This window comes from Prionailurus viverrinus, chromosome D1, assembly GCF_022837055.1.
Source record: "Prionailurus viverrinus isolate Anna chromosome D1, UM_Priviv_1.0, whole genome shotgun sequence".
NCBI classification, from domain to species: domain Eukaryota; kingdom Metazoa; phylum Chordata; class Mammalia; order Carnivora; family Felidae; genus Prionailurus; species Prionailurus viverrinus.
Genome location: NC_062570.1, coordinates 101,068,212 through 101,095,266, shown reverse-complemented (window position 1 = coordinate 101,095,266; position 27,055 = coordinate 101,068,212). Strand labels below are relative to the sequence as shown.

The following is a 27,055-nucleotide window of genomic DNA, read 5'->3' as shown; positions in this document are numbered from 1 at the left end:
CAAAGTTGTTTCTACAAAAAATTATACCCAAACTCACTTCAGAGGAATTACAAAAGATGGCTAGTCTATAACTAGTAAAGAACAGAATTCATTAAAATTAATCCCGTAAAAGAAATACCAGTCACAAATGGATTTACAACATTTTATCCAAATAGATTACTCCACTCTTTTACAGAGTTTCTCATAGATGAGGAAAAATCAAACTTTCATCCATTCATTGTGAAAGACTAGGTTTCAAGGAAATACAATTGTTCACTGGTGCTTTTCCTCCTGAAATTAAGACTGTAAAAGTCTTAAAATATTAAATTACTTTAACTGTGTATAAAAATTAACATTCCATTACCAAGTTTTATCCATTCTATAATAGGTTTATTATTAGAAACTTGATAAATATACCCACAAAAGTGGAAATTAAAAGTGAAAACCCAAATAGTCATTTCAACAGATGCAGAAAAAATACATGATAAACTTGTACGTTTATCATATAAATGTTTACCAGTATTAAATTCAAAAGTATGTTAATGATATGAAGGAATTTTCTTGACGCTAAAAATAATGGTTCTTAAAAGCTCTACTGAAAACATTATCCTAAAGGGATTAAGTTAGATACATTCTCCCTACATCAAGAATGAGACAAAACGATGGGGCGCCTGGGAGGCTCAGCCAGTTAAGCATGGGATTCTTGGTTTCTGCTCAGGTCATGATCTCACAGTTCGTGAGTTCTGGCCCCACACTGGGCTCTATGTTGGCAACGCGGGGCCTGCTTGGGATCCTCTCTCTCCCTCTCTGTCCGCCTCTCCCCTTCTTGTGCTCTCTGTCTCACAATAAACAAATAAACGTAGAAAAAAACGAATGAGACAAAAATGTTCATTTCTATCGCGATTTCTATTCAACACTATTATGCAGCGCAGTAAGACAGAAATCTGATATGCAGGTAATGGGAAGGAGGACATAAAGTTGATATTATTTGCAGATGACATGATCATTCACATGCAAAATCCAAAAATTTTATAGAGATGATTAGAAATAGCAGAGCTGCATAGTGCCAACCATAAGATTAATATACAATATTCAATACATGTCTATTTGCCATCAATAAACAATAAGACATGTAATTAAAATAGACATGATTTACACTTGTATTAGATAATGAAATATGAAGCAACTAAGATTTTCTTTAATTTGTTGTGTAGTATTCTGTTGTTTGGCTATGTCACAATTTGCTCATTCATCTACTAGTAAATTTTGAGATTATTTACAATTTTGGGCTATTACAAATAAACTGTTAGAGTCTTTGTATGCACATACGCTTTTGTTATTCTTACCTAAATACCAGCGGACTGTCTGGGCCACATGTTAAGTGTCTGTTTAGCTATTTAAATCACTGCCTAGGATTTCCCAAAGGTTAGGAACTATTAAACCTATTTAAAAGCTACTACAACCAGTGGAATGATTCATGAAGAAAGAACCTGATATGCTTTGGGAAGAAAACATTGTGGAATTTTAACTTACTCAGCATTTCCCACTTCCCAACTCAGTTGCAGCCAAGAGGATGATGGCCCACCTTCCTCATGTGGCTTTGCTGGTGACACAACTTGACCTTGAAAACTTGGGATGGTATATTTTGCACTTTTGGGGGCGCCATGAAGAATTGGCTCACTAGCTTGATTTTGTTTCATCTACCTTAGAGACTTCTAGAGGCTGGAAAGACCTGCAGGGCAGATTTTATCAAAAGCATTTGAGCAAATGTACTGGCTACAACTGCCTGAGGCAAAGTATAAGATAAGGAAAGCAGTAAATCCACTGAAAAATTTAGGAAGAATGAGGTTTGGAAAGTAGATACATGTGAGAATAAGGGCTATGAGAACCACCTATGTATATACCAGGGAATCTAGAAAACCATCTCACCTCATACCATGCACAAAAATTAACTCAAAATGACACAGAGACCTACATGTCAAAGTTAAATATCCATAGTTAAATCCATAGAAATTCCAGAAGAAACCATTTTGACCTAAGCAGTACACCAATATTTATTAGATACAAAATAATAAACATTAATCATAAGAAAAAAATTAAAAATTAGTATTCATCAAAGTTTTAAAACTGCTGCTATTCAAGTAACACCATTTTTTAAATGAACAATCTAAGGACTAGGAGAAAATTTTGTATATATACATAACATAGGTATGACAAAGACCTGTACTATATATAAAGAACAATTGTAACAGTGATGAAGAAAGCAGAACCGTTATTTTTGAATTATGCAAAGGACTCGAACAAAATTACACAAAACAAGGGTTACCTATGGTCAATAATATGAAAAAAAAAATCTCATCATTAGCCATCAGGAAAAGAAAATTAAAACCACAGCCATACATCACCACACGTCTCCTAGAATGACTCGAAGGAAAATCTAACAGTACCAGGTGACAAAGATGTGGAGCAACTAGGACTCTCCACTCATGTTCTGCTGTCTCGCCACAATTTCAATATTGCCTAGTATTCTGTACTGACCAGACCATAAGTCCCTAAGATAACTCATTGGGAGCCTTGTAGAGTTTTTATTCACTTCCGTAGCTTCCTGATACATGTGAAAACCAGCTTTTGGAGTCTTGACTTTAAAAGGGCTGCATGATCTTATGCCCTCATCCATCTAGCTCTCAAGGAATCCTTAGCAGGTTCCAAAAAAGTTTTATTATTGCCAAGGAGACAGAAGTTCTCTATGTGACGTGAGTCAACGGATAAATTACATCACAAGCCCCACACTGGAATTATGGCATTTTTCCATTCACAAGACATGTAGCTTTCTTAGACACCAAGTTTCACATAGAGAAGGGAACTCTCACATGGTTAGGTTCCAAGTACAAGGAATGCAATTCCCTATTCACAATTGGATATTTGTCAAACATGTCTCTTTAACATGGCTTTAACACAAGGCCTTTCCATCTGAGGAGATAATTAATTCCTGGGAGAGACAGTAGCAGCTACAGGACAAGGTCCTTGAACCTTTATGGAAACCTCTTTAAATATCCATGCAGTGCAAGTTGAAAATGGTTTCTGTTGATCACATTTTCCAGAGCAAGATTCATTCTGGCTGGAATGACCCATTTGAATGTGTTTCCTCCATACTTCTTGCCCCTTGCCTATGGGACCAAAGCCATCTGTAGATCTTTTCTCCAAAGTGTTTCAAAAGAATCCATTCTAAGTTCAAATCCCAGGTCTTCTGTAACAACTTTTTGAGGCTTTGGGCTAGAAGGGAAGCTTTTGACTTATAAAAACACTTCATTAAAAACTGGTAATTTGATATGGAATTATTTGAAGAGTCTCTTTCCAAGTGTCTCATATCTTTCATATTGAAAGTTACTTATCTAGAGAAGGTTACTTTGAAGATGGGATTATTTCCAAAACTCTCCAAACATCAGGAAGACCTATGTCTGTAAGGTAAGTGTTCAATATTGCTGATGTGTCTTAAAGATTGTTACTTCCCACATGTATTAAACATTGTTTCTGTCCCTTCAAACATAGTAATGGAGTATTTTATCCTCACCCCATTTCTTCAAAAGATAGTTGGTAAATATCATTTACCTAAGTTGACAGATGAAAACTTTGAACTTCATGGAATTTAAGACAATTGAATGGAACTTCATGGAATTTAAGCCAGCTGTCTGTCACCAGACCACTTACAATTGCAGTGAGGTATCTAGTTTAATAATCTAGATTAATCATGAGAGAGAAAAAATATAAATATACTTCTCACATAGAAAAGACTGAAGTATGAATACAAATGACATATACCATCAGCCATTTAGTCCAAGCATGAGTGGAGAATTCTTCTTGGTAATAAAGGCTATGGATAACGGAGTCTGTATGCCTTCTTTAAAAGTAAAATTGGAGTTGATTTTTCCTGAATGCTTGAATAATTAAATTATTGCATAATTATCACTCAACATGTCAACCATTCCATTATCCTAGATACATAAACGTTGAAAAATAGATGTGTGCAACACTGTGGTAATCTGCTCAAATATATTTCCATAATCAATTCTCGTAAAAACCTGTAAGATGGATATTACTAACCTTGCTTTATAGGTGAGGAAACAAAGATGTGACGTGCTAGAAATATACTCCAGATCAAAGAAGATGCAAGTAGAAGAATCAGGATTCTAATCTGGTCTTTTTGATTTTCAAAGCAAAACAACCACATGGCAATCCTTTTCAACATTTTGCAGGTGTTTTGCTTTGGAAGTGGATTACAGTAGGGAGAACTAGGTCTGAGGGAGAAGTCCAGATAAAAAGATTTTTCAGTGAATGTAATACCACCTTTGATAATTGGGAATTTAAACATGTCAGTGTGTGTGTGTGTGTGTGTGTGTGTGTGTGTGTGTGTGTGTGTTTGTGTCTACTAATGAAACCATTTTATATACCCTTGCCTCCAAAGTAATAATAAAGGAATTATAATTATTGTGGTCCTATAAAGAGGAAATTACTAGTTCAATGTTGTTAATTATAAGAAAATAGGGCACAGGTAAGAATTTTAAGGAAAAAATTAACAAATATAATCTGAACGAATCTTGGCTCTGTCCTTAATTAGAATATTGATATTGGCAGGATCTTTAACTTCTCTATGTTTCTATTACATAATGTATAAGACAAGTATTTAAAAAATGGCAGTCATTATCTTACAAGGTTGTAGTGGAGATTATATCAACAGATGTCTACAAAATATTTAGATCCACTAAACATTTAATTTTAGTTAATATTACTGTTATTATTACCATCAACATAAGTCTCTGAGACTGTTTCCTCATCGCAAAATGTATGAGATAATACCAGCCACACAGGATGTTACCAATATTAACTAGGATCATATGTACAGAGCACTCGTTACAATGCCACGAAATAGAAATCAGTTATTGAGGTCTATAAAAATTGTTAGCAATTGTAATGGTACTGTATTTAGACAACAAGCATTATGAATTATATTTATAGCAGCTTTGGTATACTCTCTTCACATACCCACCACCAATGCCCTGTTCCTCCTATGTCAACTGTTATAAATAATCTCCTAACTGGGCTTTCTGTCTCTGGCTTCTGTCTACTTACTGAACCTCACCCCACTTCATCCAAGGCACAGTAAGATTTTTACTAAAACCATATCCCTTATTCCCCCTTCCTCAAATTCCTCTTCATTTTCCACTTGTATTTTCAATTTGTGCCAATCGTTCCCCATTTCCTAAGAGTAAAGGGAAAGCTCCTTAACTTTGCATTCATAGACTTTACATCATGTTCCATCTCCCTTTTCTTACTTAGCTGCCACTATGTGTATGATGCACTACTTTCTGTTAGGCTTTGTCATCTCGGGTGATTATGTGCACAAATATGGTCTTCTACCTATTTGTTTACAAAAGTTTCTCATGTCTACACGCAACAGAATCTTCACCCCGGAGATAATGTCAGTAATCTCCAAGAACTCAGAACTTATTTTCTATCTCAACAAACCTCATGAGAATTCATGACTTAGTAGAATCTGGGAATTTATTATTTACTACATGAAGAAGCTTAAATAATTCAGGGTTGCATTAATCACAAAGGATTTTTTTCAGGTAATGTAATGAAACATAATACGAAAAAATGGAGAAGAACAATGTGACAGAGTTTGTTCTACTGGGGCTCACAGAGAATCCAAAGATGCAGAAACTCATATTTGTTGTGTTTTTGGCCATCTACATCATCTCTATGGTAGGAAACGTGCTCACTCTGGTCACTATCACTGCCAGCCCATTATTGGGGTCCCCCATGTACTTTTTCTTGGCCTATCTCTCCTTCATTGATGCCTGCTATTCCTCGGTCAATAACCCCAAATTGATCGTAGATTCACTCCGTGAAAAGAAGACCACCCTATTCAATGCATGTGTGACCCAAATCTTTGGGGAACACTTCTTTGGAGGTGCTGATGTCATCCTGCTTACGGTGATGGCCTATGACCGCTATGTGGCCATCTGCAAGCCATTGCACTACATGACCATCATGAATCGACGGGTATGTGGCCTGTTAATGGGAGTGGTGTGGGTGGGAGGCTTTCTTCATGCAACCATACAGATCCTCTTTATCATCCCATTACCCTTCTGTGGCCCTAACGTCATAGACCACTTTATGTGTGATCTGAACCCTTTGCTCAAACTTGCCTGCACTGATACGCACACTCTAGGGCTCTTCGTCGCTGCCAACAGTGGTTTCATCTGTGTCTTAAACTTCCTCCTCTTGATGGTCTCCTATGTGGTCATTCTGCGCTCCCTCAGGAACCACAGCTTGGAGGCAAGGCGCAAAGCCCTCTCCACCTGTGTCTCTCACATCACAGCGGTTGTCTTTTTCTTTGTGCCCTGCATATTTGAGTACATGAGACCCGCAGCTACTTTATCTATCGATAAAGCAGTGGCAGTGTTTTACACTATGATAACTCCCATGTTAAATCCTCTAATCTATACCTTGAGAAATGACCAGATGAAAAATGCCATTAGGAAATTGTGTAGTAGGAAAGCTATTTCAGGGGAGAAATAAATATGCCTAGACATCCACATTTTTAACCAAGGCAAGCATCAAAAGCACATTTTGGATGATCTCAGCAAGGAATACTTACCGAATAAAGAAAAAATAAACCACTATGAATTATAAATACTGCACTTAGTGGAGCAAAAATGTGTACAAGAGAAATAAAGCATAAACATGTACTGTACTACAAACTATATATATATATATGTATGTATATATATATATATATATTCTTTATGTATAAAATCCTATATATTTTATTAGTAATTCTCTCATTTTTATACATCGGGGTTGACAGTAATATGTTGTGTATAAAATCATGGCAAAAAAATACCATGGGGTGGTAAAAGCAAAGGGCCATTTAACCTCTAAGGGGTAACAGAGATACCTCATGTTTCCATTTCCTTGCAGATTTCAGAGCCATTTTGAATTGTTCATGCCACCCACTATAGACTTCTAACCCATCAGAAAGAGCAATGACTTGAATAAATGAATATTTTATTATTTGACAGGAATTTCTATTTATTAAATAAGTCACTCTCCTTAGGGTACTTAACTACGTGCTAAAAATAGTTTCTACAGTAAGGTTTAATGTCTGGTGCACATTAGATATGGAATGAATGAATAATGGTATAAAGGAAGATGAATAAAGTCAATAAAATGTTGAACCACTAAATAGTACTGGAGATAAGGGACTTTTTCCTACTTTTATCTGATAAAGACTTTTATCTGATGAATCCTAGCTAGATCTCTTAGAGAAACCACAATTTCTTTTAACTCCTGCTTGGCCTGTGTAATGAGAAAGAATTTGAAACTCTGATTCTCAGTGAAGGGGAAAATAGCTTACCTTGATATTCCCCCTGCTCTCAGCAAGATTTCATCATCTTACGATTGTGGGCTGTTTATGTTATTCTTCTCTGATAATTAGTTTACTTCTTGGTAACATCTCATTATGAAAAGGTGTTTTTAAAAATATGTGGCTCCATTTACACACAAAACAACTTCAGGATAAATATATTCCATTTGTTCCTTCCATCCCTCACTCATTAGTCAACAGTAATTTCTTGAGCCCAAAGGTACATCAGACACATTGATAATTGCTGGAACTTCAGTGGTGAATAGAGAGGAACCCAGATCTTGCCTTCACAGGGCTTAGGATCCACTGACAGACACCCAGAAGGGAGCAGAAAATGACAACACCATGTTATAAATGGTGAGAGAGTGGCAGCACAGGGTGCTATGAAAGCATGTTTGGGGGACACACGACAAAGACTTGGGGGTTCGAGGAGACTTCCTAGATGAAAACACAACTAAAATGGGATACAAAGCATGAAAGGAAATCATCAGTGTGAAGAGGCATGTGTTGGGATGAGAGTATTCTAGGAGAGGACCCATAACAAAGGCCACTGGGTGAAAAAGAATAAGCAGAAAACCTTATCATTTCAATATGGTTGTGGCTATTAATTCATCTATTTATTCAATAATGAATTACTGAGCCCATCCTGTGTGTCAGGTTATAAGCTGGACACTGCGCTTGTAAAAGTCTAATTAGTAAGATGTGAAACTGGCAAATTAGCGACAGTGAAGATCAAGAAGAATCATGTGTGTTAAAGTTGAACGTCTGCACACGGGGAAGACATTGCGATGTTCTTCCACATCTTTTCATGGCCTGATAGCTCATTTCTTTTTGCACTGAATAATACTCCATTGTCTGATGTCACACAGTTTATCTCTTCTAACCTACTGAAGGACATCTTGGCTGCCTCCAATTATTTTGACAGCTATGAATAAAGCTTTATGAATGAAGATCTGTATGCAAGTTTTTTATGTGGACATAAGTTTTCAACTCCTTTGGGTAAATACCAAGGAGTGAGGTTGCTGGACTGTGCAGTAAGAATATGATGGTTTGGGAAGAAACTGACGAACTGTCTTCCCAAATGGCTGCACCAATTTGCCTTCGCACCAGCCATGAATGAGAGTCCCCATTGTTCCACATTCCCATTAGCTGCATTGGTGGCAGTGTCCCACATTTTGGCCAATCTAATAGGTGTATTGTGGGAAAACATACGTGAGTAACCCACTTATCCAAAAGGTGCAGATGAATTGATAAAAGAAAGCTCAGGAAGTTGAAACTAATTGGGCGAAGCCTCACAATTAAAATATGACAGGGTCAGAATCTATGCCATGTTTGACTTGACATAAACCCCAGCCCCATCCGTCATTGTGAATTCTCAGATCAAATTAGTGTGTTTTGGTCAACTTATGTTGAATTCTACTTACAACACTGCTCTTATACAAAGTAAGATTTTATCCCAGGGGCAATGGGATATTGCCCACATTTTCCGAGGAGGGAGCAATAGGATCATATTTGTCTGTTATAATGCTGTTTCCCTCAGTCTTCAACTCTACAGACTCACATTTTACAGGCAGACCCTTTACAGTTCAGATTCAAATATGAATGTCAGATTTCTGGGTGGGATGGAGTGACTGACAGCAGACACGCATTCCCACATGAAAAGGTGGAAAAGATGGAAACAGAGAATCATCCCCAAAGAGACTGGAGAGCTACTAAGGGAAGAAGAACTAGAAGGAATGAGATGAATATTGGGGGGCGGGGGGTAAACACAGAGCTGAGGTGAACAGCGACAACCACATTTACCCTGAGAATTTTCGTTTCTGGGTACAAGATGGAACTGAGGAGACAAGTGTGTATTTTTTTTATTTTTTTAGTTTATTTATTTTTGAGAGAGAGAGAGAGAGAGACAGAACACTAATATTGGAGGAGAAAAGAGAAAGCAGTGAGTCCCAAGCAGGTGAGTTGAGTGGAACCTGGGGTTCCAACTCACCTATAGCAAGATCATGACCTGAGCTGAAGTTAAGAGTCAGATGCTTAACTGACTGAACCACTCAAGCACCCCAAGGCTCTACGTTTTTATACACATTTACAGCTACTGCTGAGACATATAGGAATCAGCAGAGCTTTGGTCAGAGACTAGAGAACCTCAAAGATACACCAGTTTTTCCCTCGATTCGTATGTGAAATATTGAAACCATATAACACAACCAGGAGAGAAATGGACTTCCTTAAAAAAAAATGACGTAGTGTCTAATTTCGTTACCTTCTTCATTTACCATAATGTTTTAGAGATTTATCACGTTGTATTATGGTAATTCCTCTTCATTACTGAATAGTATTCACTGCATGGCTCTGCCATATTTTGTAGACTTATTCACCAGTTGGTGGACATTTGAATTGTGTACAGTCAATGGCTACGATGAATGATGCCGCTGTGAACATTCATGTACAAGTCTTAGTATGGAGATATATTATCGTTTCTCTTGGACTGATACTTAGGAGTTGAATTGCTGGGTTTTATGTTAACTGTATATTAGCATTTTAAAAGTGGTGGCGCTATGTTACATTTTTCATGAGCAATGTCTGAGAGCTCCCTGTTTCTCCACAACCTCACCAACACTTGGCATTGTCTGTCTTTTTAAATTTAGCATAGAATTGTTCAAAATATTCTCTTATGGCTCATAATTTCTGTAGGTCTACACAAAGAGTATCCCACTCATTTTTGATACAATTCTTATTTCCATTCTTTTGTTTGTTTCTTTGTTTGACTTATTGCTTGGCTAGGACTTTCAGTATAATATTGAATAATGTCAATTTAAATTGTTGATACTAAGGGGCATTTGGGTGGCTCAGTAGTAAGTGTCTGGCTTTGGCGCAGGTCTGGATCTCAGGGTTCGTGAGTTTGAGCCCCACATTAGGCTTTGCACTGATGGTGCAGAGCCTGCTTGGGATTCTCTCTCTCTCTCTCTCTCTCTCTCTCTCTCAATTCCCCTCCCCCCACTCTCTCTCTCTGAAAATAAATAAACTTAAAAAAATGTGTTAAGTTTAAACTGGTGATGCTAAGTGTCACTTCTTCCTGATTTCAAAGGAATAACTTTTAGTATTTCGCAGTTCAATATGTTGTTTGTTCTAAAAGATTTTAGGTGAGGCACCTTGGTGGCTCAGTTGGTTAAGCATCCAACTTTGGCTCAGGTAATGATCTCATGGTTTGTAGGTTCAAGTCCCACACGGGGCTCTGAGTTGACAGTTCAGAGCCTGCTTTGGATCCTGTCTCCCTCTCTCTGCCACTCCCCAGCTTGCTCTCTCTTTCTCTCTCTCTCTCTCAAAATAAATAAACATTAAAACAATTGTAGATAATTATTTTAAATATTTATACGGAACACTTTGGGGATTAAGATACAATTAGGTTTATTTTCAAGTTTTTATTTCAATTCCAGTTAACATGCAGTGTAGTATTAGTTACAGGTGTAGAGTTTAGTGATCCAACACTTACATACAACACCCAGTACTTTGGCTAAGATCACGTGTAGTTACAGTTAAGTGGAAACAAATCATCTATGGATGCCAGAATGTATGGTTTTGTGCTAGAAATTTACCTCTAAGCATTGGTATACTTTTTTGATAAATCCTATTTTTATAGTTTTATTTTTAGTTATTCTCTAATTTCTCATGATTTATTTTCACTTTTTATTGTAAACAGTTTTTAAATTACCATTTGTTTGAGATTGAAAGTTGCCTTTATTTTTTGTTTCCTACTTTAACTGAATTATCATCAGATAAGTTGCTCTAGTGGTGCAGAAATTTGACACTTGAGAATAAATCTGTGGCATCAAATTAGGTGAGTTCTTTTAAATAACTTATATTCAGTCACAAGCTGATGAGTGTAGCATTTTTATATATATCCAGAGTTGGCTGCTTATTGGTTTGGATCAAATCCTCTATATCTTTCCGTATGCACACACATTCAGATTTGTAAGTGCTTCAATGTTGCACATTCTATCATTGTTTAAGAATTTTAAGAATTGAGAATGGCTCTTATCTGAAAGTCTGTTTGGTTTTATACATATATGTGTATATTTGTATAATATTATATATATCATATATATAATTTCTTCAAATGCCAACAGCATTTTGACTGCTCTAACATTTTCATGCTTTTATTTTCAATATTTTCATGGCCTAGGGGTTAGGTGCATCTTTTGTAGAAAGTACATATCAGCAGATGATAGAGAGTCACCAAAACATGTTTCAAAATGTTCAAGACAGCTCAACTCATACTATCCGTAAATTAGAAATGGCCTCAATGTCTAGGAACAAGAGAATTGATCAGCTGTCACATGTCCATGCAGTGAGCGACTATAAAAGAATGAAAACGACCAGAATATAGATAAAGCATGAAGACTGAATCTCACAGACTTGATAATGAGAAAAGAGACCCTCAGGAGCACAGTATGCACTGCTCTTTCTCTACAGAATCAAAAAGTAGGCAATTTTAGTCAACTTTATAGGTGAAGATAGTGATTACTTTCAGAAGGTGAGGATTTCACAGAAGTACAAAGAAGACTTGTGGTGTGGTCTACTGGTAACTTGTGACTGAATCTGATTGCTGATTTCATGATACTGCTCGTTTGAATGATCTACCTACTCTAAACATGAAAATTATTTTTCTTCTAGTAATGAAATTGGTTTTGCTTTCTTTTGTTGGGAGAGGGAGAGGGAGAGAATCTTAAGCAGTCTCCAGGCCCAGCACAGAGCCCAATGCAGGGCTCAATCTCAGGACCATGAGATCATGACTGAGCTCATGGCCTGTGCCAAAATCAAGGGTCTGATGCTTAAGTGACCTAGCCACCCAGGGGTCCTTGAAATTGGTCATTTTAAGCACATACCCCTTCAACCTTTCGACTGACAAATGTTTTTGTGATGTTTTTTTAAAAGATAACATCAAATCTTGCAATATTTTCTTTCTTCCCTTAGTAGCCGCTGTGATAGCAATTCACCCAATTTCTCTTTGCTATAAAAACTCTAATTTTATCTCCCTCATCACTTTTGCCTGCTCTTTATGTTTCTTTGCACGCTTCTCCCAAAATGATTGCACCTCCCGCATCGCACTTGCCTAACCTAAAACTCTTTCAGTACGGTAACTATCTTCCTTTTCCGAAAATTCCACTATCCGGTCCCTTCTCTGTTATCATTGCTGTGTTTCTTAGGCAATCTTAAGTGTAAAACTGTTAAGCATGAGGAAAAGACTTTACACTAAAGTTGAAAAGCTTTATCTGGTCGCAGTAGAAAATCTTTTTCAGAAGACTCTTCTTCATTTAGTGACAAGATGACTTCGTTTAGGTATTGTGCCACAAGGTACTTTTAATTAATAAAGTGCCGCTATTCTCCCCCTTACTGGGAGAATCTCTCCCTGCAAAGCGTTACATTTGTTATAAGTAAAGGAACTTACATTGACACGTCATTATCCCCCCCCCAAATTCAGTTTACATTAGAGTTCGTCCTTGATGTTTTACATTCTGTGGCCTTTGACACGTATAATGACAATATCCAAATGAGGTAACATACAGAACAGTTTCACTACCCTAAAGATCCTTTGTGGCCCACCTATTTACCCCTCTCCCTTCCCTAATCCTTGGCATCCACTGACTGATCTCTTTGCCGTTTCCATAGTTTTGCCTTTCCCAGAATGTCACGTACAGGTGGTCCCCACTTACAATGGTTGGACTTATACTTTTCTAACTTTCCCATGGTGCGAAAGTGATACACATGCAGTAGAAACTGTACTTTGAACTTTGAATTTGAATCTTTTCCTGGGCCAGTGACGTGAATTATGATATCTTCTCATGATGCTGGACAGGGGCAGAGAACTGCATCTCCCAGTCAACCAATCGATCGCGATGGTCAACCATAAACACACCTGTAACCGTTCTGTGCCCGTACAATCATTCTGGTTTCCGCTTTCAGTACAGTATTCAACAAGTTACATGAGACATTCAATACTTTATTATAAATAAGCCTTGTATTTGATGACTTTGCCCCCACTGTAGGCTAATGTAAGTGTTCTGACCACAGGTAAGGTAGGCTAGGCCAAGCTATGAAGTTTGGTAGGTTGGGTGTATTATATGCATTTTTGACTTAAAATTTTTTCAACAGATGATGGGTTTATTGGGACATTACCCCGTTGTAAGTCAAGGAAGACCTGTAGTTGAAATCATACAAAAGATAGCCACGTTACATTGGCTTCTTTCACTTTGAAATATGCATTTATGTTTCCTGCATATATCTTCTTATCTTAATAGCTCAGTTTTTAGTGCTGAATTATATTCCATTCTCCATATTTCCAATAGTTGATTTATTCACCTACTGAAGGAATCGTTGTTGCTCCCAACGTCTAGTGATTATGAATAAACCTGCAGTGAATACCCGTGTGCACCCAAAATGCATTTTGTTTCTTCATTTACTTTGTGGTTAGATCACATCTTATTTATCTTTTGCTATTCTCTCTCTCTCTCTGTCATTTCAGTAGGAAAAGTCTTAAGTTGTGGATCCAGTGACCAACCATGTACTTACCAATTTTAGGCAAATAGCAGTGAGTCAACACTTAAAGTTTAATAGATATAGTTTCTGAAGTTAATGGGAAATGTTGTTAAACTCTGCCCAGTAGGTGGAATACCAGTAAGTGTGTTTCAGCATTCTGAATTCTAGACTCTCATTCTGTCATCACTACTTATTATTATTGATTTCAATGGGACATGAGGAGAGCTGACCCCCAGGAACTACTTAAAAGCAGATTCTACTCTAAATATTTATTTGTTTGCACAATTGATTTCTACATGAACTAGAGGCTGTATATATGCATGTTGTACATGAAATTTAAGTTAATTCATTTAATTTTAGATTATAACCTTCTTTTTTGGATTTCAACTTCTGAGCTACCCAAGAATGTCTGTCATTGTGTGGTCTGGCTTCTATGTCTGAAGTTTTAATAAAATTATCATTAAAATATTGTCCATTATAATTCACTAATCAATATACCACTGGTTTATTTGCTTTGACCCAATTGTTTTTTTCATGTAGGTTACCCTACATATACACCACAAAACTAACTTAGTTGCCAATTAATTTTGGCATGCAAGAATTAATAGTTGCTTAGTGATTGCTTTAAACTTTAGTCCCATTGCTTTCATTCATTCCATTCACAAGAGTGATGGTTTACAAAATCTATGAGATAGTCCCCACCTTTTTCATTCACACCTCCCCCTTTTGTTTCTCAAAGTTGCGTAGCCACTAAGCTTCTTCACATTAATTGTGTGTTTCCTTTGAAAATAATGTGTGACACCAAACTTTCCTCATCGTGTTTTTCATCTCTGAGTTTCTCAGAGTGTAGATTAAGGGATTAAACATAGAGGCAATGATCGTGTAAAATAGAGCAAATATTTTGTCCTCAGGAAAAGTAGTAGGTGGCCTAAGGTAGATAAAGATTACTGGTCCAAAAAATAAGACGACCACAGTGATATGAGACCAACAGGTGGAGAGGGCTTTGCGTCTTCCCTCAGCTGAGAGATTTCTTAAAGTGAATAAGATAATACCATAAGAAACAAATAAGACAATAAAAGTAACTAAGGCGACCAGACCTGAAAAGGCAATCACAAGGATACCAGTGACATAGGTGTCGGTGCAGGCAACGTTTAGCAAAGGAAAAATATCACAAAAGTAGTGATCAATTTCATTAGGACCACAGAAGGGCAAACCAATCGCGGTAGAAAAGAGAGGGAAGGCATGGACGGCCCCACCAGCCCAGGCAGCTACGACTAGCAGATTGCATCTTGTCCTGTTCATGACAGTCACGTAGTGGAGAGGTTTGCAGATGGCAGCATAGCGATCAAAGGCCATGGCGGTAAGAACGAAGATCTCGGTGCCTCCAAAGAAGTGCATTGTAAACACCTGTAACATGCAGTTACTGTAGGAAATGGTTTTTCTTTCCACCAGCAGGTCAGCAATTAACTTGGGTGTAACAGTAGAGGTATAGCAGATGTCTATTAAGGATAAGTGGCTGAGGAAATAGTACATGGGTTGGTGGAAAAGAGGGCTGCATCGAATGGAGACGAGGATCAGCAGGTTTCCTGCCAACAAGGCGACATAACAGACTAAGAAGAGGACAAAGCAAAATACTTGTATGTTCTGGTCGTAGGAAAGTCCCAGAAGAATGAATTCTGAGATGTTTCTCTGGCTTTTCATATATTTGAGTTGGGTGTATGCTTTCACAAGGACTTCTGTTTCTGAAAGAACGAGAACATAATTGGAGGTGAGAATTAACTGTATGAACACAATAATACAAAATTTATTAAAATACATGCTGACATAAATGGAGTTGATAACAATTGATTTCTTGAATTAGGCTAACTGTTTAATGCTGTCTTTTATAAATGTGTCATGAAATAATTTTGTAATGACAATAATGAGAATAATTATATATTTTACTCAATATTACTAGCAGTTGTCTTAAATATTTAAATGCTATTTGGAAAATAAAGCATTAATACCATTAATTGTATATTTAGATAAAGAACTGCTAATTATATTATTTAGTCGCATTGACCTAAAACAAAAAAAAACTCCTGTATTTCTCAATTCTTGTAACTTACTGATAAAATCTACTTTCCTTCTTTTAAAATTATCTGAGTACACTTCCTTAATTTTCTGGAAATGAATCCCAAAGAGATTCACATTTGTTTAAACATCCAGTTTGAACTCCTGGAGTTTAATTTGTGTAAAGCATACTACACATTGTTTTTTGGCCAAACATTGCCAATGGGTCATGTTAAACAAATGGAATTGCTCTTACATTAAAAAACAAAGAGTGTTTGAAAACTATACAGCAAAAGGAAGATGTCAATTAATGACTGGAATTGTGAAAAATACTCAGGAAATCTATTCATTTATCATTTTTATATTTTATGAGTTAAATACAATTTCAAAAATATATACTGTCATATCATCCACATGGCTCAGTGGGTTGAGCACCCAACTCTTGACTTCAACTAAGGTCATGATCCCAGGGTCATGGGATCAAGCCCCACAGCGGGCTCCATGCTGAGTGTGGAGCCTGCTTAAAATTCTGTCTCTCTTGGGGCGCCTGGGTGGCTCAGTCAGTTATGTGTCTGGCTTCGGCTCAGCCCATAATCTCACAGTTCGTGAGTTTGAGCCCTGCATCGGCCTCTGTGCTGACAACTCAGAGCCTGCAGCCTGCTTCAGATTCTACATGTCCCTCACTCTCTACTCCTCCTATATATATATATATATATATATATATATATAGGGACTCACAAATTTAATATCTATGTTATTCAGAGTCTTTGACAAGATTTTAGATGGCCAACGGTTGACAGTTACGGCATTTTTAAAATGGCCCGTACTGTAAGACATCCATTCTATTTTAAATTACTAGTCAAAATTCTGCATTCCTAAAAGTATAAGTTTTCAGTTTGTTCCTACTTTGCTTTCAGAATCACTAACAAGGATTCTCCATCCCCCTTGATATAACAAAGTAAAATAATTATTGTGACAGTGTCCGGAAGTTAGCAGTCACTAAGGAGCACTGAAAAGTTTTAGGAGTGTGAGGGGCATTGGCCCACCTTCTACCTGTTGCCTCTGATACTAGGTAGAAAGAATGTTAATTTTCAGATACACTTCTTGATATAAAACAAATTGATTTACAGGCAACCATTATTTCAGTAGACTGTGAGCAATATACATGTGGAAATCACTTGACCGATTCAAATCTCTGATTCTAGATAGAAGAAACATCGAGAGAATCTAAGTAATTTCTCAGGTTTGAAAAGTAATACACTATGAATGTTAAAAGTCAGAAATCCCGTTTCTTCCTCAATCTGGGGTTATGTTCCAAAGCAGAGTGCTGAGAGATGCCATGAAGGGCAGCAGTGAAAAGACTGTTTTGATTCCTCATCGGAGTAGAAAAAAATATGCAAGATGATGGGTTCACAGATACCCCATGTGTCTTTCGAGTATTTCTGTAAGTAAAGAGATAGGGAGTATTTAAGATAGATATGTATTCTAGAATCCTCTGATTCTAAAACATTTGAAATTCTTTGCCTTCAGCCTTACAAAAATGCAAATTCCTCATCAAGATTCCTCCTTGTTTTCTGGGGCACCTGAGTGGCTCAGTCAGTTAAGTGTCTAACTTCAGCTCAGGTCGTGATCTCATGGTTTGTGAGTTCGAGCCCCACATCAGGCTCTGTGCTGACAGCTGGGAACTTGGAGCTTGTTTCAGATTCTCTCTCTCCCTCTTTCTCCCTCTCTTTCTCTCTCCCTCCTCTACTTGTGCAGGCTCTCTAAATAAATAAATAAACTAAAAAAAATGCCTGCTTCTTTTCTAGATCATTATTGGAATTTAATCTATAATAGTGCGCAACCCTGCCCATGCTGTATGATCAATGCTGTTAGCAGGGGTGAAAGCGAAGAGGGGAAAAAATCAGTTGAGGAGAATTACTATCATCAAACAATATAGCGATACTAAGGAACCCTCTTATGGGAAAACTGAAATCACAAAGGATAAATAAAGGACTTCGGGCAACCACTGAACAAGTGGCCGAAACAGTAGCAACATAGAAAGAGTTGGAATCTCAAACTGACCAGGGCAATCCTTGAGTGAATTCTTTAATCTCTTTAAGCATCATCACACTCATGTTACAACTGACATATCATTACAAAAATCAGAATTTTGATGAGGAATACATGAGGTGATATGAAATAGCCCAAGACACGTGTGGTTCAAAACATTTTTCTCTCACTGTCTTTCCTCTCCGAGCGATTAGGTTAGAACCACAGATTGTCATGCACACACATTCAACCAGCAGAAAAACTAAGGAAATAAAGAAGAAGATACATAACATGGATTTGACAAGTATGATCAGGTAAACAACAATTTGTTTGTTACATTATTAGCATGTTACAATTAGCATGTTTGTCTACAAAGTGTGCTCAAACGATTACTTTATTTTTTGGTATTATTGAATCCAAATTATGTGTACTTTTTGGATCGTGCTGTCCATAAAGGAATAGAAGGTCTTATATGTAACTACAAGTTACTATCATATGTTCAAATCTTCTCTTAGTGTAACAGAATGTAAATAAACTCACAATAGTTGACTCAGATAAAACTATTTTAGGAAGGCAGATGTTTTGAAATAAAAGAAAACAATTTGTTATTGTACATATTCAAGTATAAGCTGGTCTGTTTCTTAATAGTAATATGAAGGGTGCCGTTAAACAAGAGTTGGGGACACGATGAAATTCACTGCCCACTTAAAAATGCTTTATCTAGCTCTACTCCTATTCCCCAGAAAGGGGATTTTGCTTGTAGGTAATGCGCAATTGAAACTAAAGGATGCCAAAACATTGTTATCGTAATCTAATTATCCTATGCTGCAAAAGAAGTTATAGCCCTCAAATGAAATTATATAGAATAAATCCAAAGTACACATAATTGGGGCACCTGGGTGGCTCAGTCAGTTAAGTGTCTGACTCTTGATTTCAGCTCAGGTCATGATCTCAGTGTCGTAAGTTCGAGCCCCGCATTGGGCTCTGTGCTGTCAGCTTGAGATTCTCCCTCTCTCTCTGCCTCTCCGATGCCCCCACTCCCTCTTTCTCAAAAAACAAAAGAAACAAACAAAATACTTAAAAACTCTCTCTCTCTCTCTCTCTCTGTCTCACACACACATATGCACACACAATTAGCCTAGCACATGTGTTGTGTGACCGTTCCCAAACCAAGGTGACAAGGGTAATTCACTAGCCATGAGATCGAGTGGCTGTCGGGTTAGCTTGGGCATGCATCAGGTAGCATTCCGTCCTCGGACACTCACTCTGCCAGTTTGTCTCTAGCACCGAAATCTGGAATACATTGCAGAGCGTTTACAAACCCATAATTCGAACACGTTCAGGTTAATTCTCTGCAAATATCAGGAAAATTTCAACATGTCTCAAACTTTCTACAGTTTACCAGGGAAGCGGACTTCAAATATTCACTAAGACGAAGTGATGAAGAAGTGGATCTTCAGCCCCCAGAAAAGCAGGAATATTGAAGGCTGATTTAACTTCTTCGTAAGAGCTCGGAAGAAAAAATAAGCAACATGTATTTTTATATTCCTGCAAAAGCTAACACAAGTATTTAGGTCCCAGGAATCGTGCATTTATTTTATGTCTACACCCGAGGACAGTTTGGTTCAGAGGAACAGAATACAAACTGACGTGGCAAGAATTAATAGGTCTTTGAAAGCTCTGTGTAATTATATTCCCAAAGGCATTTCTAGACCGATCTTAGCCCAAGTGCTGCCAAAGCCACCGTCGATAGTAAGGTGTTTGGTGCTCTTGGGTATGAACTTTCCATATTTGCCTCTTTGGAAAACAACTTGGCCCGTTTCCCCTGCAGGCCCAAAAAGGCTACAGTCAAAGCAATTCGTGAAACCCTGGCTGCCCTGTGTTCTTCCAAATTTCTGAGGAATAGGAGGGAAAGTTTAGGCTGTACTAGGGTCAGGTTCTCTTTCTGGAAAATCTGAGATGAGGTAGGACAAGGAGAACCAAAGATGGCCGCTTACAGTCCTTTTGCGGGGATTATCAAGATCCTTGGTGTGCGGAGCAGATAGATAAATAAAATCAATGACTTGTGATATCATACTTGGTATGAGGTTACCATTGATGACATACATGTTGAAAAATGGAAGACAAAAGAAAAGATAAGAGTAAACATCTCTTCCTCATAACTTGGCAAGGAGGAAAAACAAACATGATATGGAAAAATCAGAGGAAGGGAGCAAAGAACCACAGAGCTTTTATTGTGTTTAACATCCGGTTCTTTCTCTGCTCACTGACTCTTCACATGTCGTTCAGACTCAGTCTCATCTGCAGGCACTGAAACCAGACAGTCTCTCTCTACCATTCATGTAAAGTTTTCTCACGCAAAAAATGTCAGAAAATCAAATATTATAATGTTTAATCTGTTTCAGATCCAACAACTTAGCCAAACAGTAGCAAAAATACACTGAGAGATGATTGGGCGGATCGGGTTCATCATATTATTCAATGCTTATAATAACACATATTTTAACACAAATATTATTAGATTTACTGTTAGATAAAAACACGGAAGGTCCTGGAGATTAAGTAACTAGCTCAACTAGCCAGTAAAGATCTAAAGCAAGAAAACGTGTTGTTCTAAGTTTAGTGCTTGCTTCCAGGCTTTAAAAGGTTAAGAACCCTGAGTAAATGAAAGATTCTACAACTTCGGCATCAAGGACATCAGGACCCAGTGATTTCCAACTGGTCTACCTCAACATTATGCCCAGTGTTGACCGAGCTGTACTCAAGAGCTAGCCTGTAGCAATCTACAGCAGGAGATAGCCAGTCGCATCTCTAACCTTGCCCTGTACACACCTTCAGAGACAGCTACTAGTTGCATTTACATCTGCCATTATTTAGTTCATCTGTCTTTATATAGTAGTACCTCTGCATAGTCTTAATATTGATGAAGCACAAATCATCTTTTTTTACAGACACTTTTGCTCCACACGTTTAGAAAATTTTTGTCTCCAATTCAAGGTCACAAAGATCTTCTACGTGTTACTCTACATGTCTTATACCTTTACATTTCACATAACATTCATACTGCATTCATACATCTAGTCTTCCTGAATGACATGACACCACGAGTGTGAATTACATGTAAGACATGGACCCTCGAGCCTGAGGGTGGGGAATCCTAAGCAGAAGAATGGCTGAAGTAAAGCCACAGAGCTGATAGGTTCTAGAATATGTTTGGAGAATGGACGTGGACCCAGTGTACCTGGATGAAAGCTTCTGAGCTTAGGGACACACAGAGAGAAAAGCAAACAAAAGAAAAATAACTCACATGAGGTTCGGGTAGCCACGTGGCGTGCTAAAACTTCACACGTATTAGCCAAAGTAATATTACATCTTTGCGAATTACAACATCGTTTTAAAAGAGAGACTAATATAATTAGAGCACAATGTCAAGACCCAGAGATAAAAGCTGTCAGGAATCACCCAGCTCTCCCTGACCCTAAAGCCTATCATTGTAATAACACACTTTCTACCAACCTAGTGATTTCTGAGATCAGCAAATTAGACTCAGATAACTTATGGAAGATTTCTAACAAGCAGGAAGGTTGGATTTCATTCCAAAGAAAATGGGATTTCTTACAAACTTTTGGAGAGGGGAGTGATAGGATCAGAGAGATGCTTCAGGACATTTTTAGCTTCCTCACATGCAAGTGGGCACACGTGGAACCAGCTGGACCTTTTAAGGTACAGATTGTAATCTGATTCCCAGTAACTTGTTTCTTTGGCTCATGTGACAGCAGTCATGGGTAATTTAGCCCAAGTGTCCAGTCAAAGCTTATGTACTTTCTACAACACATCAAATGTTAAATGCCTTTGCTACACAGGATCAAAAGCACGATGAATATCACTCATGTACATGAATTCTGAATGGGCCATTTTAGACCATGCCTTCCGCATGCTGGTTTTCATCTCCATGTTTCTCAGGGTAGAGATGAGACGATTCAGCATGGAGGCAATCACTGTGTAAAACCCCACATGTAGAACATAAGGATAGACACAGGGGGCAAAGAACAAAACTACCACCATTATGTGAGAGTTGCAGGTGGAGCTTTGCAGTACCCTGAAGAGGAGCGGGTTTTAAGTTTAAATCACACGAGTAGGTAAGCCAGCAGGGCAACAAAATGTCTGCCACCAACATCCCGGAATTAGCAATCGCGAAGACACTAACCACACAAATATCTTTGCATACCTGTTTCAAAAGGGGCTTCACATCACAGATGTGGTGATCTACCTGGTTAGGACCCCCAAAAGGTAAGTTGAGTAAATTTGGTTAAAAGCAACACGTTAAATAAAGGGTAAAGCTTGAACTTTTAAATCTGGCAATATTTTTGTTTTATTAGTAACGTGACAAACTGATTATCTGTCCAATTTCTCTGTTATAAAAACTCTATTGAATTACATCTTCCTCATAAAGTTTTCTACTTTTCTATCCTTCTGTATATAAGGCCTTTATAATCATTGTAATTTTAGTATTGCATTTACATAGGCTAAAACTATTCGTGTATTTTCATTGTCATTCTGTTCATATAATCTGGTTACACAATCTCTTCCGTTTTGTGATATTTCCTGTTTTCAAAGAAAGCATTTATTTTTGCATCTTATTAGAGATACAAATGAACACATTTCATCAAGTTTGTTTCAGGTTCTTCTAGAGAATCCTCATGTTCGTTTCAAAGATGATCGACCATTTCCACTCATGTCCATGATTTGTATCAGAGGGTTTTTTGATTGAAGTTTGTTTGTTTGAACTCACTTCTTGTGTAAATAAGAAAGACTCTGGATCTTATAAACAGTGTCCGTCCTCCTAATTTCTGGCATTTTATGATTCAGTTCCTGTATGGATTTTTTTTTAATGGACCAATATGTAGAAAATCAGTGAGTGTGTTTTTAATATCTTGAGTAATTGATTTCACTCTGTTTACTAGTTTATTTCTTATCATTAAAAAAATTTTAAGTGTATTTATTTATTTGGAGAGAGAGAAAGAGAGAGAGTGAGCACAGTGGCGGGGTGGGTTGGGGTCGGGGGGCAGAGAGGAGAGACAGAATCCCCAGCAGGCTCCACACCACCAGCCCAGAGCTCAACACGGGGCCCAAACCCATAAACGGCAAGACCACAACAAGAGCTGAGACCAAGAGTCAGACACCCAACTGACTGCACCACCCAGGTGCCCCTTTACTAGTTTATTTTTATTTCCAATGTGAAGTCCAGAGTTAAAACCACAGAATCACTTTAAATCATATTTCATTATGCCCACTTCTTGCTATGTAATTAATTTCTAAATACCTCTGGAGTTCATTTAGGTGACGATCCTATCATAAACCAAGTTTGGTCTTAAAATCATGGACTTTAACCATCTCTTTGCCATACAGAAGGGCTCATCGTGTGGTCTAGCCACCAAACCTGCATTTTCTAATGCAAGATAACTCCAATTTTCTTTTTCACATCACAATTCTCGGCTCCTATAATATTGTCTTAACTATGCATATAACTGATTTTGTGCATGTCAACCTGTTCATAACATCTCAAAGCCCGCAAGATGAACTAAGTTTTAAGCTTATATTTTGTATGGATGACTTACTATTTCTTTTTAGTCACTATGAAACTCCAAGTCCTATTTCTGTCACTCATAAAATGTTACCAATGGAAAAATTACTCTGTGAGATGGTTTCCTGTCTCCCCTATCCGTATCTAGCTGCCCCTCTGTTTTTTATAAAAGATATTGAGCTCCAGTGTTTGATTGCAGACATTTCTCATGGCGTTTTTCATCTCTGAGTTCCTCAGAGTGTAGATGAAGGGATTGAACATCGGAGCGATGATGGTGTAAAACAGAGCAAATACCTTATCCTCAGGGAAAGTGGTTGGAGGCCGAAGGTAGGCAAAGATCGAAGGCCCAAAAAATAAAACTATGACAGTGATATGCGACCCACAGGTAGAGAGGGCTTTGCGCCTTCCTTTGGCTGAATGATTTCTTAAAGTGAATAATATAATGACATAAGAAAAAAACAAGACCACAAATGCCACTAAGGTAACCATTCCTGAATTGGCAACCAAAAGGACACCGGTGACATAGGTGTCAGCACAGGCAACTTTTAGCAAAGGAAAAATGTCACAAAAATAGTGATCAATCTCATTAGGACCACAGAAGGGCAACCTGATTACCAGAAAAAATTGAGGAAAGGAGTGCGCGGCCCCACCAGCCCAAGCAGCTAAGACGAGGAGATTGCACCTTGCTCTGTTCATGACAAGCAGGTAGTGGAGAGGCTTGCAGATGGCAGCGTAGCGATCAAAGGCCATGACGGTGAGGATTAAGACTTCAATCATTCCGAAGAAGTGCATGGTAAAGACTTGTAACATACAGTTACCATAGGAGATGGCTTTTCTTCCCACTAGGAGGTCAGCAATGAATTTGGGTGTAATGCTAGAGGTGAAGCAGATGTCCATACAGGATAAGTGGCTGAGGAAATAGTACATTGGTTGGTGGAAAAGAGGGCTGCATCGAATCGAGATAAGGATCAGAAGGTTTCCTACCAAGAGAGCAGCATAACAGAATAAGAAGAACACAAAGCAAAATATTTGTGTGCGATGGTCATACGAAAGTCCCAAAAGAATGAATTCTGAGACATTCCTCTGACTCTCCATCTGTTTCAGACTGGCGTATATTATAAACGAATGGGTTAAACACCTGAAAAGAAAGAAAATATGAATCTTTATAAAAACAATTAGCATGGCAACAATAATTAAAATTCACTAAAAAAGTAAATTGACGCCATTGAATGAGTAAAATTAATTATTCCTGATACATAGATTTACACTTCTTTTTATTTTATTTTAGTCTAGTCTAGTTTAGTTTAGTTTAGTTTCAGTTTATTCATTTAATATTTCTGAGAGAGAGAGGATGAGAGCACAAGCAAGGGAGGGGCAGAGAGAGAGAGGGAGACAAGGATCCGAAGCAGGCTCCAGGCTCTGAGCTGTCCGCACAGAGCCCAACGTGGGGCTTGAACTCACAAACTGTGAGATCATGACCTGAGCGAAAGCCAGATGATAACTGACTGAGCCACCCAGGCACACCTATTTCTCTTATTTTAGAAATCTATTGTAAATAATTCTATAATGGAGAAAATGATGTTAACTTTTCAACATTAACAATAATGACTATGGAACATTTAAATGTTAGTTTGATGTTAAAAAATGAGCTATTGTTAATTTTGTAAATTAGATAACAAAAAGAGTATAATTTACATCCTTTAAAAAATTGTGCACATTTTAGGGGCGCCTGGGTGGCGCAGTCGGTTAAGCGTCCGACTTCAGCCAGGTCATGATCTCGCGGTCTGTGAGTTCGAGCCCCGCGTCGGGCTCTGGGCTGATGGCTCAGAGCCTGGAGCCTGTTTCCGATTCTGTGTCTCCCTCTCTCTCTGCCCCTCCCCCGTTCATGCTCTGTCTCTCTCTGTCCCAAAAAATAAATAAACGTTGAAAAAAAAAATTATAAAAAATTGTGCACATTTTAAAATGCATGCTTTTATCCATAGGGTCAACTTTTTTTTTTTTTTTTTTTTTTTTTTTCAGAATGATCTGGACAAATTTCCTGTTTGATTTCGGGGTATCCTTGGGAATAAAAATTTATCAAAAATATGTCAGTTTGTTCTCTATAGTTAAGAGTCTGCTTCTTGGTTTTCTCTTTTTCCTCCCCTGTGTTCATCTGTTTTGTTTCTTAAATTCCACATATGGGGATTAAGGACGGCACTTGCTGTGATGAGCACAGGGTGTTGTATGTAAATGTTGAATTGCTAGCTTCTACTCCTGAAACTAACATTACACTGTGTGTCAACTAATTAGAATTTGATAAAAAGCTTGAAAAAAAAAAGGAAAGAAATACATCAGCTTGAATTGTTTAATTTGTTTAAAGGATGAACTTCCTTGTCCTGTCAATAAACATACCAGTTGCACACCTTATACTAAAATTGTTTTAGGTACATTAAAAGCAAAGAAAGGTTGAACACTAAGCAGCAAATAGACTGACAATGGATTAAAGTTGTAAGAAATAAAGCCAATTTATTCATTTATCCAACTTACAGTTTACAAGTTAAAATTTAAAAAATGGTTAAAATTAATCTAAATTTGTGATGGCAAGTGATAAATGGAAGATAAAAAGAAATTGCCCAAGCATACGTGCGTTGTTCATATTTCATGACTTTTCCTAAGAATTTCACTCTAGGCGATAAAATTCAACAAAGGAAGATGATACAGAATGTAGCTCCAAGACAGATTTGTTTCAACACTCAGCAACTAGATGTTGTATTAATGAATGGATCAAAGATTCGCAAATTTGCATCTTTTGGACAACCTTGAGATATTATTTATGTAGGGGGAAATAGTGTTTAGGATAGAGAGAGTGTGCTCCGGGAGCCGTTTTCTCCAGTGCTGAGGACTGACCTGACAGTCCATGAGATGCAAACACTATTCCACACTTTCCACCTTTGTCTGACCTGATGTAGCCACCTTATCTTGGCACTCTGGATGACTATTAAGAAAACAGAGACTATAGGGGCACCTGGGTGGCTCAGTTGGTTAAGTGTCTGACTTGGGCTCAGGACACAATCTCACGGTTCACGAGTGTGAGCTCGGGGTCTGGCTCTCTGCTGTCAGCGTAGAGCCCACTTCAGAGCCTCTGTCCTCCCTCTCTCCGCCCCTCCCCTGCTCTCTCTCTCATTCTCTCTCTCTCTTTCTCTCAAAAATAAATAAACATTTTTAAAAAAACCACCAAATGCTACTGTAGCAAAACTATTTAGAAGCCATCAAATCCCATGACACACAAATTCAAACTTTTGTCCTTAAGATCAGTTTAGATGGTGAGTGGGTAGTTGGTGTAGCATTTAAAATGGTCTATACTATGAGAAACGAATTCTGTTTTAAATTACCATTCAACCTCATTTCATCAAGAAGAAAAAAACTCAGTCTCTTCCCGCGATGACTTATTATTGCTACAAGGC

At 37.7% G+C, this 27,055-nt stretch overlaps 3 protein-coding genes across 3 annotated transcripts; 1 reads left to right on the top strand and 2 right to left on the bottom strand.

The window, feature by feature from the left end:
* Positions 1–5,634: 5,634 nt before the first annotated feature.
* Positions 5,635–6,561, top strand: LOC125176760 (olfactory receptor 4C46-like). Its single transcript, XM_047878570.1, has one exon. The coding sequence runs from the start codon at positions 5,635–5,637 to the stop codon at positions 6,559–6,561; it is 927 nt and encodes a 308-aa protein (XP_047734526.1).
* An 8,149-nt stretch (positions 6,562–14,710) lies between these two features.
* Positions 14,711–15,646, bottom strand: LOC125177160 (olfactory receptor 4P4-like). Its single transcript, XM_047879248.1, has one exon. It carries the CDS (start codon positions 15,644–15,646, stop codon positions 14,711–14,713), a length of 936 nt encoding a protein of 311 aa, XP_047735204.1.
* Positions 15,647–23,756: 8,110 nt separating this feature from the next.
* On the bottom strand, positions 23,757–24,707 carry LOC125146547 (olfactory receptor 4P4-like). The gene has a single exon (XM_047823258.1). The coding sequence runs from the start codon at positions 24,705–24,707 to the stop codon at positions 23,757–23,759; it is 951 nt and encodes a 316-aa protein (XP_047679214.1).
* Positions 24,708–27,055: the final 2,348 nt, after the last annotated feature.

Excerpts from the sequence above, each read along its gene's own strand:
- LOC125176760 (XM_047878570.1), top strand. The coding sequence starts at position 5,635 with ATGGAGAAGAACAATGTGACAGAGTTTGTTCTACTGGGGCTCACAGAG.
- LOC125177160 (XM_047879248.1), bottom strand. The coding sequence starts at position 15,646 with ATGAAAAGCCAGAGAAACATCTCAGAATTCATTCTTCTGGGACTTTCC.
- LOC125146547 (XM_047823258.1), bottom strand. The coding sequence starts at position 24,707 with ATGGAGAGTCAGAGGAATGTCTCAGAATTCATTCTTTTGGGACTTTCG.